Raw genomic sequence first — 19,913 nt, forward strand, 5'->3', positions numbered from 1 at the left:
TTTCAACCTGGATACCCCAGAGGCATGTCTAACACATCTGTAACCAAGCTCTTTCTTTCTCCCTATACCCTCCTCTCTTCTGAACTTCCCTATCTCCTTCAGAGTGTGGCACTACCATCCTTGCAGTGTCTGAGTCTCTCAGTGTCAGTGTCATCCTGGCCTTTCCACTCCCCTCAGCCTGCTCGTCCAGGCAGTTTCTATCCTCACAACATCTCTGGCAAAGGATCCCTCCTCTCCACTCACACAGCTGCCTGAGCTCAGGCCCCCATCGCTTCAGCAGCCTCCTCATTGGTCTGGCTCGTCTGTCCCCACTCCAGTCCCTCCTACACCCTGTGCCAGAGGAATTTCCCTGGAGTGCAGCCCCTATGTAACCACCTCCCTCTAGTGGCTTCCTTTGGGCTTTAGGGTAAAAGATATACTCTGTTTAGTTCGGAAAGTTCTACACAACCTGCTCTGTCTCATTAGCATTCCTGTACCAGGCCCACCTGGCCCCCTTTCTGTTCCTCACACGTGACACTCCCATCTCCATCTTTTCACTGGCTGTCCCCTCTGTCTGGAATGTCCTACCTCCTTACCTCTGCTTCCTACAGTGCTGCTCTTCCTTTAAGATGCAGCTCAGGTGCCATGTTCTGCATGAAGCCTCTCCTAACTCCACCCCCCCAGTACGCCCAGCTGCCAGTACCCCATCCCTCCCAGACCACCTTGTAATGACGACCTTGTCGTATAGGCTGGTTTGAAAAAATTAACTTTCTACTCACACTGACTAGATGTTTTATATGTACTTGCTGTCTCCCCCATTAGAACGTAAGCTAAATGGGAGTAGGGATGGTTTCATTCTTTGTACTCGTATCCCTAGAGGCATAATGCCTGGAAGATAGTAGGGACTTAATATTTGCTGAACGAAAGGGAGGCAAGGTCACGTATGATTTAGTGTATTAGGGTTGGAAGGCTTGAGGACAGAAAGTTCAGAACAACTGGCCTAAGGATTTAAAAGGAGGACTGGTTTTTAGTATAAATATCACCACAAACACACCTGAATAATTTTTATAATTTTTATTGGCCATTTAAAATATATTATCTATTTTATAGTTACAATTTAGTTAACATATATGTATGGCAGTGTTGACATAAATTTGAGATGCTTTAAACCAATTGCAATACAAGGGAAATAAAGAAAGGCAGGAGAGATCTAAGAAACCCCTGCCCCTAAGATGTAGCAACGCGGAATGTCTGTCATTGCGAAACCTACTCAACTTTTTTTTGTAGTTATGTGAAATATACTTTATGAGACAATTCTAAAGCATTTAAATTTTTTAAAAAGTTAGAATTTTGCTTAGTATGTACTCAGCCCAATTTTTAATCTCTAAAATCTTACTTGCAAAAAAAAAAAAAACAATCTCTCTAAGCAGGTTCTGTTTTCAATGAAGCTTTTTTTCATTTTTCTTTTAGGGAAAAAACAAATATTTGCTGAAGGCAGATTACTTTATAACTTTTTTTTAAGAAAAAAGGGCAGGACAAATTAATCAAACATAATCCTAAATAACTGTATAAAACTGAGTGTGGGGAAAAGGCATTGACCGTATAATAAATGGTTACGTTCTGCTACTAATACATTCAAACATAAATTTTCCAGGACTTAATAAAAATAAATACAATACAAAATGGATGTATTTTGGAAAATGTTCATTCTGATTGCACCTTTATCTATTTTTCAAAGAAAAATTTTTGTATGTTTTCCACACCTCAAATATAATATCTCAAACTTTAATTGTTTGGAACAGCTGCCATATTAGCAACATTCTTAAAACGTTGAGTTCTATCTTTTGAAAGATTTAAAGTTCAGCACACTACTTATAGAAAACATGCTACAAACCAGTGCAATTCTTGATGCACACAGAAAGATACAAAATGTCACAGAATATGAAAATATTTGTAACATAAGATCTCATTATCAAGTTAATTGAGACATAAAACATTCAAAATTTGTGGCTTCCAGCTTTCAAATTCACAAAGTTAACCCTTGCAGAAGCAGACCATTTTAAAATATTTCCAATAAAAGGCTTGAGAAGGGCCAGTCAGTCATATGAAGTGCATAGTGTCTTCTTCTTTGCAAAATCCTGATGAATTGTAACAGATAAAGATGCAAAACTATTTGTTTTTAAGAGCTGACTTTTAAAAAATGCTTTATAAATACTACTGTAAAAACATGAGTTATTACATGTAAAACATTTGATAATTTTCATTATGTCAGAGGGGCATACACAAATGTGGCATTTTCTGTTTAGGCTAAGAATAAGTACAAATTCATTGACTCAACTTTGAGTCAAAAGAGTAAAATATCTGTCACTCTTCCTAAAAGACTGTGCCCTTTCTCTCACCCTCCCTCCGCCCCCCCCCCAAAAAAAAAAACTGCTGCAGACATTTTTTTCAGAAGCATCGAGTATTGCTATCTTCTTCATTGCAGAGTGAAGTTTGCACTGGGCCAAAATCGATTAGCAAAGGCTGGAAACATTAGTTTGGAAAAAATCACAGTACAGAGGGTTATAAGAAACATTTTACAATATTTCAGAAGAATGCAAGTAGTCTGACACGTACAGTACATTTCTCTCTGTCTTGTTGTAAGTAAAATCCCAAAATTACTGGTACCCTCGCATAGTACTTTAAATGATATTAAAATTTTAATCTCAACATTGTAATAAAACAACAAAATTGTAAAGTATTCATTTCACAAAACCACAAATCAAGGCAGGCAATATTTTGAGTAAAAGATTTAAAGTGTTCTATGTAACAATACTATGCTCAAAAGAAGCACTTATCATTGAAATTTCCCGAACTCTAAACTATATCAAATCTTTCTTAAGAAACCAACCACTTCTACCCCTTTCTCAAATGTACTTAAAAGGGTTTCCATCCAGATCTGTCCTTCTGCCTCGTTAGAGGTTCTGGGCCCAGCAGTTATACATGAAGGCAGGCCTTCTGCTCTTTTCTTCCTGGGTACAAAAGACCCTGGAGTATTTTTAATGCCAATTACATATCCCTGGATAATCCCTAGCTTTTAGGTGACATTTGAGAAAGCAATCTACACATGAATCTTACACAACCATCTCCAGCTATGATTTGAGATAGAATTTGCCAAATAACCAGAAATGTGCAGACATTGCTAAATATTTTTACCTAATTTATTTGATTAGAAAGTACTGAATGGCAACAGCACATAAAACAGCTATAACTGCAAATGCCACAACAAGGATGAAAGCAAACTGATCATCGGTTAAACACCTTTTTTTGTTTTCATCTTCTACTGTCGATTCATCCTGGGGCGGGTCTATGGCTTTCTTCTGAGATGAGAATACTGTACTGGGGCTGTATGCTCCTAATAGTTCTTGTAATCCACCATTGTGTTGATATTGTCGGCCAGCACACACCCGGAATCGATACTCACAGTTGGTTTGAAAATTTGTGAAACAGAAAGAGGTATCTGGCCCCTTGTATACCTAAAGAAAAAGGAGCTTGAAGATACAAACAATCCAGTTTCATAGGAATAACCAAAATCTCTAATGTCCAATTTATTGTTGGAGCACTTTTGTTTACTGAAACAATTCTGTTAAATACCTTAATTTTCATTTGTTTGGGGAACAGGCTTTCATAGAGGATGTATATTGTAAGCTAGGGACCAGGCAGATAAAAGAAGAAACTATTTCCACTGAGGCCAGTGTGCCTCTATAGGGGGCTAGGTCTCTTGGGGGAAAGGGATAGGTGAGATAAAATTAGGCAAGATGAATTTCCTGACAGAATATCTTACAGACCAACAAGCTATCATAATACAAATTTTAAGAACAGGGTTTTGCCAGAAGTTAGTTACCTGATCGGCTCCTCTCCCACAGAGGAGCTGGAGAGTGTAAACAATGCTGTCTCCTTTCATAGGGGGTAGAGGCTCCCATGTAACCTCACAAAGATTTTCTCCCAGTTGACATATTTTGGGTGCTGGAAAAAAGGGAGACTCCTTCAAAATGTAGGTTTCATTTTTCTTAAGAGAATTTGAAATTTATCAGATCCTCTCAACAATGATACCTTCGTTAATTTTATAATTCGAAATATATAAACCTTTCAATATATTACACCCAAGGATCTTAATAGTTTAAAGAAAACTCCAGGAATTTAAGCATTCTAAATCAGTTAAAATAGGTCTGGAATCATCCAGTAAGGTCTTGGTATTTCCCATCTCATTACTTCAATGGATCTGTGCTCTCCTTGGTATATGTAAGTACTCTCTTCAGTGGGGCAGACTGTTATCTGACCATACATTTTCATACCTTCAACTCTTATCTTTACAGGTCTTTGACTATGTGCTGGAGATCTTCCTCTGGTCCTATTGTTTTGTGGATCCCAGCAAACACTCAGCTTGTGATTTGTTAACCCTCATTACATGAACTGACCCACCTCCTTTTCTAGTCATCTGTGTTCTTGGGGGCATGACTAGTCAATTGCAGAAAACTTGTGCTCTTAAGCACTTACATGTTTTATGACTTTGGGATAATCCTTACCTGAGTTGGGTTGTAATCTGCCCACCAATGAGAGCATGGATCCCCACATTCTATTTACATACTTTTCTTTTTTTTTTTTTAAGCCATCGGGGTTAAGTAACTTGCTCAAGGTTACACGGCCAGTTATTTCTGGGTGGGTGCTAAGTGTCTGAGCCCGGGATTCGATCTCCAGGTCGTCCCAACGCTGGAACCGGTACTCTTACTCACTGAGCCACCTGGCCGCCCCTATTTACATACTTTTCAAAGTACTTTCACATATAGTTGTAAGGATTAAAGGAGATTACATATGCCATTATTATCTCCATACAGTAGAGGAAAGGGAGCATGCCTTTATGCCAGGGACCTCTGGGTTCAAGTCCTGTCTCTGACACATAGTGGTTGTTGTGACCCTGGGCAAGTCACTTACCCTCTAGTGCCCTAGGCAACTTGATAAGACAATACATTGCAGAGAATGTGCTAACCTGCATTGGTGAAGGGTGTTTCCTCACTTGGAAGTTCTCTATAACACCATTGAAATTGTAGGTCCAGTCTGTATACATTTTCTTACCAAATTAGTATTTGAATACCTGTTATGCACTAGAATTACTGTTCAAATGTCCAGCCCAGTTAGGGCAAGGAGCTGATACAACCAGACTGCAGAGTTGATTACTGCTATGAGACATTTGACTTTGCACTGCAGGAAAACTGTATGGTCATACTTGACTAACCCCAGTCAGCAAGTGGTCCAGCAGTTAGGAGGAAGACCAGGAAGACTATTGAGGAAGCAATGGAACTAAGCTCAAGATTGGGAAAAACCCTTCAAAGCTCATCTCCTACTGACATTTTCATCTATTAAGGAATAACTTTTTTTTAAAAAGCTCTTCAAATCCTTCACTGATTTGTGACCTTGTCTATATGGATACTCTTTCCAGCAATGCAGAACAGACCACATAAGCATCCTGTTTGACCTTTTAGACACCACGTACAGTTGTTAAAAGGAAATCTGTTTTATATAATATAAAGCTATCTTTCAAGGAGTTTCACAGAATTGAGCCCCTTGTCTTAGCTGATATTGCCCTCCAAATCCATAGTCATACAGCACCTTGACACTTGCTTGGGTCTGTGATGTCACTGGTTGTGGGTCTTTTTGCCAGTGACACTGACTGTGTCCTCTCTATAATTTACGGATGGTCTTCAAGAGTCAGACAGCAGATAGACTGGGGTTCCACCTACACTTGAAGCCTTTTCCTCTTGGTAAGTGAACTCTCCTGGAGCTTGTGCTTTGGAAGAAAAAGCTTTGGAAAACCTAGAGTCACTTTTAATGCTGTTGTGAGTCACTGGAAGAGGCCTTTTGTTCCACTAGATAAAAGTCTATTTTAAGGAACTTCAAAGAATTAAGCTACTTGTTTTTACCAGTAGCAACATTGCCTTGATATAGTTAAATACTTAAATCTTTACTGCTAATTTTTTATATAGTAGGTATAGAAGCTCAAACTAAGACAACATTTAATGATGTAGTTAAAATACTCACCTTTGAGTGAGGCTGGTGGAGATTTGGTTGTAGTGAAGGTATAAACATCAGAAAATGGTCCTTCACCAGCTTCATTATATGCCTGTATTTTAAAGTTGTAAGTAGTACATTCACTCAGTCTTTGAACTTTGTATGTGTGACAAGGGCCATTAAGAAGTGTAACAAATCTGAAAGAAAAATAAAGCAGCATTAAACATTTTAAACACTTACCCAGTTCTGCTCATACATACTTAGGTATATATATCAATTATTGGTTTTATTTAAAGGTTTACATACTAGCTTTTTTTTTTTGCTTTTTGTAGGGGGGAAGGCAAGTCAACTGGGGTTAAGTGACTTGCGCAAGGTCACACCACTAGTAAGTGTTAAGTATCTGAGGTTGGATTTGAACTCAGGTCTTCCTGACTCCAGGGTTGGTGCTCTATTCACTGCACCACATAGCCACCCCCAGTATTCTTTCTTTAAATTCACAACTTTCTGTTAAAACTTCTAAAAAAACTCTTCCAAAACATTAGTGACATTTTCATAGAAACTTAGTCATGATATTTAGTAACCTGACATAATTTTTTACTTGTTTGCTTTTTGGGTGTTTTGTTTAGGTTTTACTCAAACACAAGGCAGTGTTTACTCACTACGGATACAAATCAATTAAGTTTCATTTTAATAAGATCACTTTCAAGGTCACATAATACATATAAACAGGCCTGTAATTTGGCTCCAGTGTTTGGTGTTAAGCTTGGCAGTGGAAAGGGACATTTGATTGAACCATGATGACATACCAGTCTTCTCACCACTAAAGAAAAATGCACAGATTGAGAGATAAGTAGCAGAATTGGAGGGGAGAAAACATTAAGTATTTGTACGGGTGTGTGTGTGCGTGTATGTGTAAACTCTGAACCTTTCACCTGCTCTTTCTCATCTTATGACTTCACCTCCAACTAAATTGAGCCCTCTATCCCCTGGGAGCTCCATTTGCTAATTTTTCTCTCATCTGAAGCTATGCCCTCACCTATATTTTCTTTCTTCCCTTAATCTTCCTGGAAGATGAGGTGGCTCTTCCTGTCAAAGCTAACCCCTTCCACCTGTACCCTTTAATCTTCTGTTTCTTCCATGGCCATCTTCCATCAAACATACCCTTTTCTCTTTGAATCTTCAATGACCCCCTCTCTACTAGTTCCTTTCCCTCTGTCTACAAACATGAAAACCCTATCTAAGAGAAAACTTTCCCTAGAACCCAACTCCTCAAGCTATTATTCTTTCTTCCTCTTCATGGACAATTTTTTAAAAGAGTACTCTGCATACCTCCTCTCTAAATCCTTGGCTTCCATAACCACTACTTTACTCAGACCCTTTCCTCCAAGGCTGCTTGCTCACTTCTCTCCTTCCAAGTTTTGGTTTTCCTTGTCCTTTCTCCAGCATTGGGCACTGTTAACTAACTACTCTCCAGTCCTGACATTTTCTTTTCCCTGGGCTTTAGGGATATGAAACTCTCATGGTTCTCACATTCCTTGGAGTTCTCCTTCTCTGGTGTCTCTCCCAAGGCTCTGTCTTTCACAGGTTTCTTTTTCTGTACTCTTTCACTTGGCAACTTGAAGGTAAGACTGTGGCAAGGGGTAGGTGGATATAAGAGTTGTTTTTAAGTATTGGAAGGGATATGAAATAGAAGCAGGATGAAACTTCTTCTTGGCCCCTGAGGTCCGAATTAGGAGTAGGGAGTAGAAATAAAAAAGAGGCAGATTTGGGCTTCCCAAAGTGGAGCAGGCTGTATGTAAGCAGACTTGTCAGGTATGGTGAAGGGACAAGATGGTGTTTGAGGTCCCAACTCTGAAATCCTGTTGTCTCCTAGCCGTGCGAATAAATGAACTGAACAGACATTTATTGAATGGACTCACGTCTCTGTAGATGACTCCCAGATACTTCCAACCCCCAGCCTCTTCTCAGAGTGTCAGTTCTGCATTTTCAAACACCCGCTGGCTCTTTCCACTTGGATGTCCATGACCGAATTCAGCATCTTGCTTCCCTCTCCCCACCTTCTTTACTTCTAATGATGGCCCACCATCTTCCTAGTCACCCAGACTTCAAAACCTTGTCAAGTCCTATCGATTCTACTTCAGTAATTTCTTGTATCTCCTCTATTACCCCACCCCAACTACCCTCATCTGGGCCCTCAGGATCTCCCTTTCACTTAACAGCCTTTTACCTAGGTTTCCACCGTATAGCCTCTCTCATCCCTAATCTGTTCTTCACACGTAACTGTCTTGGTTTCTGGCCTTGCTCATATCACATCTCTGCTTTTAAGTCCTCAGTGCTCCACAGTGCCTACTGTAACAAGCATCAGCTTCATATCTGAGCATTCAAGGCCCACCACAGACTATCTTCTTGGACTTAGCTTACTCTTCTTCAAGTAGACCACATTCCAGCTCAATTGGATGACTCACCTCTTCCCCTATTCTTGTCCTACCTTTTATCTTTGTCCAGGTTTGCAATGCATACCTAAAGCAGATATCCTTCCCCAGCTGTTGAATCTCTTCTTGCATAATTTGGTTTCAGGCTTGTTCTTCCATCTCTCCGTAGGCTTATTCTTAGCACTTATCACACTCAGTTATTCATGTCCACATTCCGTCTCTCTCACTCCGGTAAGGTTGTAAGTTTCTTGAAAGGCAGTTACAACACTCTATCCTCCTTCATCTCTCCACTCTCAGTTTTGAACACAAAGTAGGATCTTGAAAGTGGTTTTTTTGAATTGAACTTTGAATTTATGAGCCTTTATGGGTCTATTATTGTTTCTATAACATAATTCATTCAAGACCCCTGAAATGTCCCCTCCTCCAAGAGCCCTTTATGATTCTCTGTCTTGCTCATTGTGGGGGGGGGCAGTAGGAGGCTAGATGATAAAGGCCGAGATGATACATACTTTGGCATTTCCAGTCTTATACTTTACTCCACTCCTTCTACTATTGGATCCATTCACACACCGCCTTCCCATGCCTGCATTTTCGCTCTCTCCCCTTCCTCATCTGCTTCCCAATTTCCTCGGCCTCCTTCAAATAGCAGCTTACGTCTGTCCTGCAAGCTCTTCCTGTTCTCCTTCGCTGCCTCCCCTTCTGACTCTCTGCTTCCTTGCTTTTCCTGTGTAACCCAGCACTAGCCATCTTATTCAGCCCCCAGCGGAGTGTCAGCTATGGGCGGGGATGCATCTGGCTAGTAGGGGCGTGTGTTTGTGTGTATCTATATCTAAATGTATCTAAAATAAATGCTAGTAACAGTGTACTCTTTCTTGACAGCCTTCCATATGCAGTGCACCATGGGGAATATGTAAAGAAACATCATAAAATATCCTCTAGGAGCTTTCAGCCTTGTGAGGTTGCAGGAATGGACAGACAAAAAAATGGAGAAATCTCTGTCGGCTAGAGTGATTGGAAGGGAAGACTTCAGAGAAGAGGTGGGATGTGAACTGGGTCCTAAACGAGGGGGCAAGATTTGTATGTGTGAGGTGGGGCACTGATAGGAGTCCACAGTGTTAGGTAAGATACAGGAGAACGACACATTCGAGGGCAGACAGTAAGGCCAGAGTAGGTGATATGAAGTGGGGAATAATGATTGAGGAAGATTTGCAATACTGAGCTGAAGAATCTGGACCCCATCCTATGGGAATAAAGAACTATTAAAGGTTTTTAGGATGGCAATGGGATGATATGATGAAAGAGATGAATGTGATTATGAGGCATGGAATGAAGTATAGAGGGAAGAAGTCGGGCACGAAGTGATAAGGGTGGTAGGCGGGGAAAGGATGAAAGAGACATGATTGTGAAGAGTGAGAAGGACTTGGTGACTGGTACGAGGGGGCGAGGGGAGCACGTAGAGGATTCTATGTTTTCAAGCCTAGATGACTGGAAACACAATATGGCACGTACCTCCCTGCTTGGCATTTGTCTCACCAATGGTCAGCTCCTACTCCGAGTCCATCTGAGCTTTGTTAATGCTTATGATGAGTTACCATCAGATCCCCCTCCCCCCGCCACAGTACACCCTCCATGTACTGTGCCTCGATTAATTTCTCTTCACAACAACCTCAAGGTCCAATGTCTTTACAAAAATAGTGCCCAGTCAAGCATTGCCTACTATTTATCTGTAAACAGACGTTAAGGCATCCTTCCAGACTTAAGATGAAGCCCCTCAGCAAAGGTATCTCAGGACTGATTTACTAACTTTGTTATACTTCTCATTATCTGCCGAGGAGCTCCCTCCCCACAAAGCATCACTAGTGGAAGAAAGGAAGTCAAGATGGGAACCCTAAAGGGAGGGGAGTATGAAGAGTTCATAGAAGCCATCACAAAAGGTGAGGAGAGAATTCAAGAAAGTACATCCATCGGCTAAGAGACCTGAGGAGTTTATAAAACCACCCTGGCATAAGGAGAACACGATATGAAGCTTTAACCCCTGAAGAAACTTTTCACACATATTAAATAATAAAGATCTCACCTGCCAGTCTTATCTTCCATTTGTAAGTTGAACTGGATAGAGTTGGAGAGTGAAATTCTGTTTGGCCCGTCCCCCCATTTCAGTTTTAGACTCTGATAGCTGATGCACACACATTCGAGGACAGGAGGATCTGGAGGTAGTGGCTTTGTTTTGGCTTTAATTGATTGGCTAAAGGGACTCTGTCCCAAACTATTGATAGCTTGTATTCTAATTCTAGATAGGGAAGGAGAGAAAAATGTTAATACACCAGTACCAAAGATTTATAATACATTGATCTTTCCTTTCTGAAATTTGGAAGGTAAATTTTTATGAAGGGAAATATTAAGTTTATCATCAGTGGTGAGCATTATTCTTTATCATAAAAGGAAAGAGGGCTTCAGTAGTTTCCAATTTTTCTCAATAATAACCATGTTTACTGCTATTACAGACAACAGAGTTATATATAGGCCATAGTGGAAAGAGGAGAAAACCCAGCTCAGGTTCTCCCTCCAATTCTCCCAATGATGAATGAGTGGCAAATAAACTCCAGCAAGTGTTGGTAGTAAAAATGAGGATTTTCCCCACACTTATAAAAATGAGCACCTTTTATGATAATCAAATCTCTATCAAGATACATGTGTAGAATCTGGTCATGACTAATGGGTTTTTTTGTGGTACTGTCTCTTATACATTACAATTAAAACCCACCATAGTATCATTTAGGTGGTAACTTGCTATAGAATTAACCACCTGCTGAAACATCTAGCCTGAAATTGTGCTTTTCCAGGACCAATGAATGACATAGGTAGGGTGTACTTGCATTGGTTTTGTGATCACTCTTTCTTTCAAGGGCTTTGAGACGGCAAGACAATCGAGGTAGGTGAGAAGACTCTCCCTTTTCTTCAAAGCTACATACATTTCTGAGTCCTTGGCAAGTGGACTAAATGTTAGAAAAATGAAATTCTTGTATTTCTGTGTTTGTTATGAATTTGAATTCATATAAACAAATTTAAGTCAAATTTAATGATAGAGAACAGGAAATAACTTTCTAGAACTGAGAAAGAAAATTATCTTGAGAGGATAGTAAAATGGGGCCAAGGCTAAGAAGCATATACAGAGGAGGGAGAGAGGCAGCACAGCACATTGGAAAGGCCATTGGACCAGGTCAGAGGCCCTGGATTTAAATCCTGCCCCTGCCTATGTGATGTTGGGCAGTCTCTTCACCTTTCTGGGCATTGTACATAAAACAAAGGAGGTGGGGTTGGCTAGGGTTCCTTCCAGTTCAAAATCTATTACTCTGTGGTCATGGAGAAGTCCTGAACTTGGGTAAAAGCAATCGATTACCCAAGGATAAAATTGGGTGGGGGGGAGTTATAGCCAGACAGCAATATCTTTGAAAAAGACTTGGTGTCAGCCCCTAAAGCTACACAAGGGATATTGGGAAAGCAGAATGAATAAGATTTAGCAACTGATTAGCTGAGAGAGAGAGAAGAGTCAGAGGGCACTAATTCTGAGTTGTGGGTCTAGTTTAGGGGTGGGGAACCTGCAGCCTCAAGGCCACATGTAGCCCTTTAGGTCCTTGGGTACTGCACTTCAACTAAATCCAAACTTCACAGAACAAATCCCTTTATAATGGAAGGCTAGCGGTGCCCTCAGTTCTGCATGCCACATTTTAGGAAGGTTATTAACAAACGGGTTATGTTCAGAAGACAACTCATATGGTCATGGCATCATATGACCTTAGAGGTTGTCTCATTCAGGCCTAGAGAGATCAAGTGCTTCTTTTAAGGGCTCATAGGTACCACTGTTGGTTAAAAGGAACTGAAATCATGGCATATGCATGTCAGCTGAAGGACAGCAAAGCTAGTTGATCCACAGTAGCCTCTAATCAATTGAACATACATGGATCTGCATCCAACTGAAAATACACTGAAGATGCACTGTGTAGGGTGGACATGAAGCCCACAACATGCACTGGAGTAACTGACACTGACTGTTTGCCAGGCACATTACACACGTCATCTGATCTGATCTGCACGACGCTCCCATGAGGTAGGTGGTAGGTACATCATCCTCATTTTCTATATGAGCAAACTGAAGCTCAGAGAGCTTAAGTAAGTGGCCCAGAGTCCCAGAGATAGGAAGGGGGCAGAGGTAAGATTCAACCCCAGGCCGCTGCTGACTCCAAGTCAAGTACTCTTCATCATTCAATGTCACCTTATAATGAGTCTGCAGTCCACTAGCTCTGCCCCCCTCACCCCCTGCCGTGAATGGTCTTTTCTCTCAATAGATGCTAAATGGGGAGAAGAAAACAAAGAATACAGAATCCCAGCCAGATGGCGTTCCACAATGGAGGGGACTAATAAGCTGTTTGTGACAGCAGGTGCCTAATGTACTTAACATTATTGAAACACAAATATATGACAAAACCAGGCAGTCCCAAGGGACCTATAAATAGAAAGGCCCCAAGTAACTTGAGAAACTTACCTATACACAGTGTCCGGCTGCAGGTTTTCTAGGGTATAGCTTGTGACTCGATCAACAGTTACAATCTGTCTTTCTCCATATTCTATGTTATATCCAGTGATCTCAGACCCGTGGCAGTTGGGTTCGTCCCACTGAAGAGCGAGGCAAGTTGATGCCAAAGGAAGAGGGATCTTTCCTTCGAGTAGGCGTGGCAGCGTCATCGCTCCTGGCACCGATGCTGGCGTTGTTACTATGCCTGTTCCCCCAAACATGCCAATTCCAGCCATATTCACGGCCTGAAAAGGAGGTGTTTTTAGAGTCCACTAGGAGCTTACTGGTTTTTGTTCCTACATCTTACAGCATTAAAAAAAATTCTCTCACCATGAACCCAAACCCTTAATCCCTGGTGCTCAACAGAATCCAGAGGAGAGCTGACAAGGTGTTTACAGATTGTATGGCTAGCTCAGTGAGACACGTACTGGTGGGTAATTAAGGTTGAAAAACTTCCTTTTCAGTCTGATCTATTTTACAGCCATCTTCATATTCCCAAGCTAAGCAGAATAAGTTAAGCTCTTCTTTCCTATAAAACCCTCCCCATTATGAAATGATGGGTGGCTGTTTTTCAGTTTGACAGATAGAAGAATGGCCAGGAAATGGTCTTTCCTTATACATGTTGATTAATTAGGATCCCAGGGCCACGTTAGACCTCTGAAATATGTGGACATGTGGAAGCAGGAATGAAGGAGTAATGAGTTGGCATTAGGACCTGTGATCTTCCAAATGAATAGAAAAATCTTTGTATGTTTACACTCTAAATACACTAATCTCTTACAAAGATAGGAAATGTTCAGACTGAACTGGCTACCTGATCTCATGTGGCTTTCTTTGCTTATGAGATTTGAACAGTATGGCTTCGGGACTTCTAAGCTAAACCCTGACCTTATCCATTTCCCAGGGGTCCCAGTCCTGAGGCTCAGCACTTTAGCAGGATTCCCCTCTTGGTGGTTTCTCTTGCTCCCACTCCTTTTTGGTAGCTGTTATGATCCCCTCAGAGGGGCAGGGGACTGAAGGGCTCACCCTTCACTTCCCAACCATAGTTATTTAACCCTTATATCTTGGAAGGATCTGGAGAACACTCTTAACATGTTTTAGCTCATAAAGACTACTCCCACAAATTATGTCCTCTGCTCAGACCCGTCAACATTTCCTAAGCCTCTGTTCTGTACAAAGCACTGTGTTAGGTGCTGGGGAATAAAACAAGTATAAGACACGGTTCCTCAAAGAACTTGCAATATGTCTAACTGTAAATAATTAACAAAATTAAGCAGTAAAACCTCCTGAACGAGTGCTTTAAGGGAGTTCAAAAAAGGAAGATATCACTTCTGGCTTGGGGTGGGGAAGGTTCCTAGAGGATATGAGATCTGAATTGGGCTGTGAGATGGACTGGTAGGATTTGGATAAATCAGGGGGTCTATCTGGCAGGTCAACTATGTGGGCCAGAACACTGAAGCAGGCAATTGAGAGGGGTCTTTGGGCCACGGTTTAGCTATCATAGAGAGTCTGTGTGGGAGATAGAGCTGGGATGGTAGGCTGAGGTCGGCTGCTAGAGGCCAGGCTCAGGAGGAGCTTAGGTGAATAAGCTAATGGGGGCCTTTGAAAAAGGGAGTGATCTTCATTTCTCTCATTATTTTCTGAGCATCTACTTGGGGAAGACATCATGGGGAATAGAAAGAACAGTTCAAGGTCAATTCCGGAAGATGCCAGAGTGGGGAGAGACTAGAGGTCAGGGAAGCCAGATTATTAGGGATTCTTCCTCATGTCCCTCTTCTCTGCTTCCACATGCCGCAGAAGCCCTTCGAGGTCAAGTAGTAATTCTGGTAGGAGATCAGTGTGACAGAAGGCAGAGGAAGGCTGTACAGAGGTTAGTACTCATTGATGGTCATAGTATCAAGGGAATTCTAACTTGGGAGGGAAACATCACTTTGTTGTAGATACCTGTACTCTGCAAAAATAGGTAGTTGCAGGGGTAAGACCTTTTACTTCATAGTTCAAGCAAGGGCCAGTGTATATTACGTGCATTGATCCTTCTAGTTTGCCCCACTCCAGTCTGTAATCACAAATTTCGGCACCATTGCACATAGGAACCTGAAAGATGTACCAAACACAAAATTTGAGTGCCTAAGCAGGTCGCTCTAGGAGATGCAGTAGCGCTCCCTTCCCTCTAGAAACTTACTAGGTGGCTCATCACCAACATAAATGCACATCAACCCAAGTGGCCTAGAAAACACCAGCCTAGCTCTCTACAAGGGTTCACACATTCAGCTGTAGTTTAGGAGATGAGAAAATGAGGGCAGGAGTTTGGCGGTTTTAGATTTTAGGAAAGCCTTTAGAATGAAGTCTTGAAGAAAAGGAGAAATAGGCATGGTTTGGAAGAGACAAGAGAGCATTTTAGAGAAGGAAAAATGCACTGTCTGGTGGCAGAGGCAAAAAGGGATGCAAGTGTGGGACAGGTTCCCATTTGCCAAACTGAAGATAGGGAGGTCAAGGAAAAGGCTGAGCAGGCAGGTTGTAGTTGGTTCAAGAGGCAATGGTGAAGGGAAGCACTCTTGAATCTGGTGAGGTTTCTTAGCTAAGCTGGAAAATGAGGGGGCAGTGTGTTGCCCCAGTCTTTGGTCATTTTAGATGAGCTCTTAAGATTCTCAAAGTGATGACTGAATTGGGGGAAGTAGGAAGAGTCCTGGAATTAGAATCAGAAAAGCCTGGTTCGAGTTTTAGTCAGCCACTCACCACCTGTGTGACCCTGGGTAACTCATTTTGCTTTTGCCAGCCTCAGTTTCCTCATCTCTCTATGGAGGGAGAAGGGGGTAATAAGATTTTTGCTGTTGTCATTTTTCAGTTGTGTCCAACTCTGTGACCCCATTTGGAGTTTTCTTGGCCAAAGATACAAAGGAGTGGTTTGCCATTTCCTTCTCCAGCTCATTTTACAGGTGAGGAAAGTGAGGCAAACATGGTTAAATGCCTTGCCCAGGGTCACATAGGTAGTAAGTGGTGGAGGCCAGATTGGAACTCAAGAAGATGAGTCTTCCTGTGTCCAGGCCTGGCACTCCATCCACTGTGCTACCTAGCTGCCCTCTGGTAATATACTAAAATGATCATACTTTCCACTCTTCGGCATATACCTCAAGGAAGCCAGGGACAAAAAGCAAAGTCCCATATACACATAGCAAAGAACTGGAAATAGAATCCCATTATTGGGAAATGTATAAACAAACTGTGGTATGTTATTAGAATGAAGTATTCTTGTGTGGTAAAAAAAAACCCTAAATATGAATTCAGAAACACATGGGAAGACATGTGAAGGGATGCAGAGTAAAGTAAGCAGAACTAGGAAATCAGCATACACGATGATTCTAACAATGTAAAAAGTAAGACCATCCAGTGTCAAAAAGCTGCTATAAAATGCTGTGGAATTTGAATGAACAAGCTTGGACCCAAAGAAATGATAAGAAAATACAGCTTCCTCCTTGTTGGAGACTATGGGTGTAGGTATGCTGACATATCCCCCGATGACTGTCAGACTTAGGTGATGTCTTGGTAAGTTTGGCCTGACCTTTTTTAAAAACTATTTTTAGTTAGTTAAAAAAAACCTAATTTTAGTTTTTTAGCTTCTTTTTTATTGTTTGTTTACAAGGTATGCTTGTTAGGGAGGACCATCTTCAGAAATCAAGGTGATATAAAAACAAAAAGCTACAAATCAAAAGAAATAATAACAGAATGACGAGGTTGGTTTAGATGACTCCTGAGGTCCCTCTCAGCTCAAAATTCTATAGTCCCCTGAAGCTCACACTTATTGGTACATATAGGCCAAATTAGAGGATGAGTAACATGACAACTAAAATGTATGCAGGAGCAGAGGAATCTCTTCTAGCCTTGGTTTTGCCCCCACTAGGAGTGTGACCATGAGGACAGAAAGACCAGGAGGCCCTTCTTTGGGTTTCAGTTTCTTCCTCTGTAGAATGAAGGGCTTGGAGTAGGTGTCCTCTGAGGGCCTATCCAGTGCTAACTTTCTCCAGGACAGAGAGGATATTCTAGTAATAATAAGGAGAGCTGGTTAGGGTGTGTTAAGAGTAGTGGTGAAAATGAAGAAAGAGGTAAAGTCTGAGCAATCATATATGGGAAGAACGAGGAACATATGTTAACAGGCTAGATGAGGGGAGCCAAGAGAGGAAGGACGGAAAAATGATTTCAGGTTACCTGATTACTCTGTTGGCTGACTTGAACCATCATATAAATGAGTTTGAGGCCACTATCCTTATTGATTCCCTGACCCCAACTGGAGATCAGTCATTAGCACAAATTATTCTCTTAGAGTAATGGGCTAATCAACTCCTGGGAGACAGAAAGCTTTCAATTTAAAAAGGAATCCAACTTGAGGAAATACAGATTAATGAGATGATTTGGAAAGCATCGTAAACTTTAAAAGTATATATAAATGTCAGTTAATGTCCTATAAATATGGTTGAAAATTGATTTACACAGTCATTTTATCATTAGATCTGACAAATTATCTTACTTAATTTCCCCATTTTATAGATAAGAAAACTGAAATCTGGAAGGATTAAATGATTTGTTCAGTCACAGCCAATTAGCTGTAAAGATGGGCCTCAGACCCAGGTTCTCTTCCCGAGTTCTATTCACTTATTGCCACCTGTCTGTAATTAGCCTGGCCCCAGAATTACACCAAATCGCCACCTGACAGGCTGGAGCCAAGCAGTGAACACCTAGCTTGCTTCACATAGCTGATTCCACCCTTCTTCCCCCAATCCCCAAGTCTTTTCTTTTTTTCCAGACTGATAAATCAAATCAGTGAAAGGTGTGACGATCTACTGCCCTGTGCCCTAGAGGCCGCTAGGTGGCGTAGCAGTGGATAGAGCACTGGACCTGGAGTTAGAAAGACCTTAGCTGAAATCAAGCCTCAGACATTTACTAGTTGTGAGGACCCTGGGCTTAACCTCTGTTTGCTTCTTTTGTTAACCACAAAATGGGAATAATTATAGCATCTACCTTAAAAGGGTTGTTGGGAGCATCAAATGATGTATTTGTAAAAAGTGCTTAGTACGGTGTTTAGCATGAAGTAGGCACTTAATAAATGATTGTTTCCTTCCTGTGGTGTACAGGATCACAGAGATTCTGAGTGGGAGAGGTGGCCTCGGCTGAAGCTGAGCCCTTCCACCAACCCTTCATTTCAGACCCCATCCTTCCAGCGTCTCTCTGCTGTTTTGTCCTTACTGTTACATTATGCCATCAGGAATCTCTACTTCATTGTTAACAAACAGTCCTTCATATTAGACCCATACATCCCCCGTCTAGAAATGACTTTGTAAGGGGCGACCAGGTGGCTCAGCGAGTAAGAGCACCAGCTCCAGTTTCGGGATGACCTGGGGATCAAATCTGGGCTCTGATACTCAGCACCATACCCAGAAATAACTGGCTGTGTAACCTTGAGCAAGTTAATTAACCCCAATTGCTTAAAAAAAAGACTTTGTATATATTTTTATCTGTATGTGTACATGCTGTTTCTCCCTGATAGAACACAGGCTCCTTGAGCAGAGGGAATGTTTTATTTTGTCTTTGTATATCCTAGCGTGGTGCCTGGCAACTAATAAATGCTTGTTAAATTGGATTGTTAAGCTTGGAAGCAAAAGGGATTTAATTTTTTTCCTGCTATTCAGTAAAGCCTCCATTAATGTCCTACTTAAAGGTGACCCTGGGGTCTCTGTAAAGGGGTACATAAATGTCAGTTATTCTTATTCTCAGAGGCTCTACCAAGTTCAAGCAAGCTAGAAAGGCCTCAAGTAGGGGCAGGCCTGGTGATAGACAACAGGAAGGCTGAGAAGCAGCCCACCTGAGTTTAGAGAGGCTCATAACCAAGTCGGCTGCTGTATCGTGGATTTAGCACCTGTGACACCAATTGCAGAATCATCGAGTAAATTACGAAGGGGGTGCTCACTAACAAAATATTCTATAAAGAAACGTTGAGTAATAATTATTTCAGCAAGATTCAATCCTACTGCCAGTTATATCCCAAGAAACTAGGTTGTGAGTCACAGACTCTTAAGAGTGGACAAGGCCACTGAAGCTCAGGTAATCCAGCATTTACTTGAACAAGAGTCTCTTCTATAAAGTCCTCAACCAGAGGTTCTCAAGATTCTGTTGCAGCCCTCAATTAGAGTGTTTGGTCCCATACCTCTCTGGTTTCTCTCTCTTTTCTTTCTTTCGTACCCTATTTACTCTCCACCACCGTGACCCTCACTCTCACTGCCTCCATCACCAACCCCTTAGCCTCTCAATCAGCTCATCTACCCAAAAGCTGCTGACTTAAAAAATTAATTTCTCTGAACTCTGACATGCATCCCATGAGAGTCCTTTTCCTGATTCCAAAAAATAATCCACCAACTCTATTGGGAAATTTTATCAAGCCCTTTAAAGAGTTTACTGAAGCATGTTTGAAGAAGTACCCATCATTTGTGAGTATCTTTTCATTGCTTTTTAAGAAAATGTACTTATTTACTTAAGTTCAGCACAGCAGAGGATATACATGTAGCTAATGTTGCCTCCTCTGTGGAAATTTGGACAAATGTTAAATTGTCCAATATGTTCAGCTTAGCTTAGCCAAGTCCTGTGTTTCTTTTTTCTGCTTCCCATGTTCTATATTGACAGTTTCTCCTTTCAGGATAGAGGAAGCTTGGGAAAAAAGGTGCATCCTATGTGATGCTGTCACTTAAAGTACAATTCTTCCTCATATAAGAGTCAGCTCAGTTTTCATCTTAAGGAAAAAGAAGGCATGATTTGGGGGTTAATGCTATTTCTGTATATGCCTGGGATGGATCTCAGGCCATCTAGTCTGATCCTTATGGGAAGGGGGGAGGAGGACG

At 41.3% G+C, this 19,913-nt stretch overlaps 1 protein-coding gene and 1 long non-coding RNA gene across 9 annotated transcripts in view; one reads left to right on the forward strand and one right to left on the reverse strand.

Annotated features, from left to right (window-relative positions):
• The window catches only part of LOC138141714 (uncharacterized), a 50,380-nt gene extending 39,858 nt beyond the window's left edge, over positions 1-10,522 (forward strand). Inside the window, exon 3 of the long non-coding RNA XR_011163239.1 lies at positions 9,336-10,522. This is a non-coding gene — a long non-coding RNA (uncharacterized lncRNA). The remainder of the gene's footprint in view (positions 1-9,335) is intronic.
• The window catches only part of LOC138141712 (fibronectin type-III domain-containing protein 3A-like), an 84,032-nt gene continuing 65,157 nt past the window's right edge, over positions 1,039-19,913 (reverse strand). For 7 of the 8 annotated variants that reach the window (XM_069062508.1, XM_069062514.1, XM_069062507.1 and 4 more), the window contains 6 exons: positions 14,974-15,123; positions 13,000-13,274; positions 10,534-10,746; positions 6,055-6,221; positions 3,863-3,984; positions 1,039-3,494 (listed from right to left, as the gene is read on the reverse strand). In XM_069062508.1, the coding sequence (XP_068918609.1) occupies positions 3,180-3,494; positions 3,863-3,984; positions 6,055-6,221; positions 10,534-10,746; positions 13,000-13,274; positions 14,974-15,123 (1,242 nt within the window). In that variant the 3' untranslated portion in view covers positions 1,039-3,179. The remainder of the gene's footprint in view (positions 3,495-3,862; positions 3,985-6,054; positions 6,222-10,533; positions 10,747-12,999; positions 13,275-14,973; positions 15,124-19,913) is intronic. The other variant, XM_069062513.1, reaches the window with a different exon arrangement.

This window comes from Petaurus breviceps, unplaced genomic scaffold, assembly GCF_028583685.1.
Source record: "Petaurus breviceps papuanus isolate PSGF00001 unplaced genomic scaffold, PetGlider_PUasm1.0 90459, whole genome shotgun sequence".
Taxonomy (NCBI): Eukaryota; Metazoa; Chordata; class Mammalia; order Diprotodontia; family Petauridae; genus Petaurus; species Petaurus breviceps.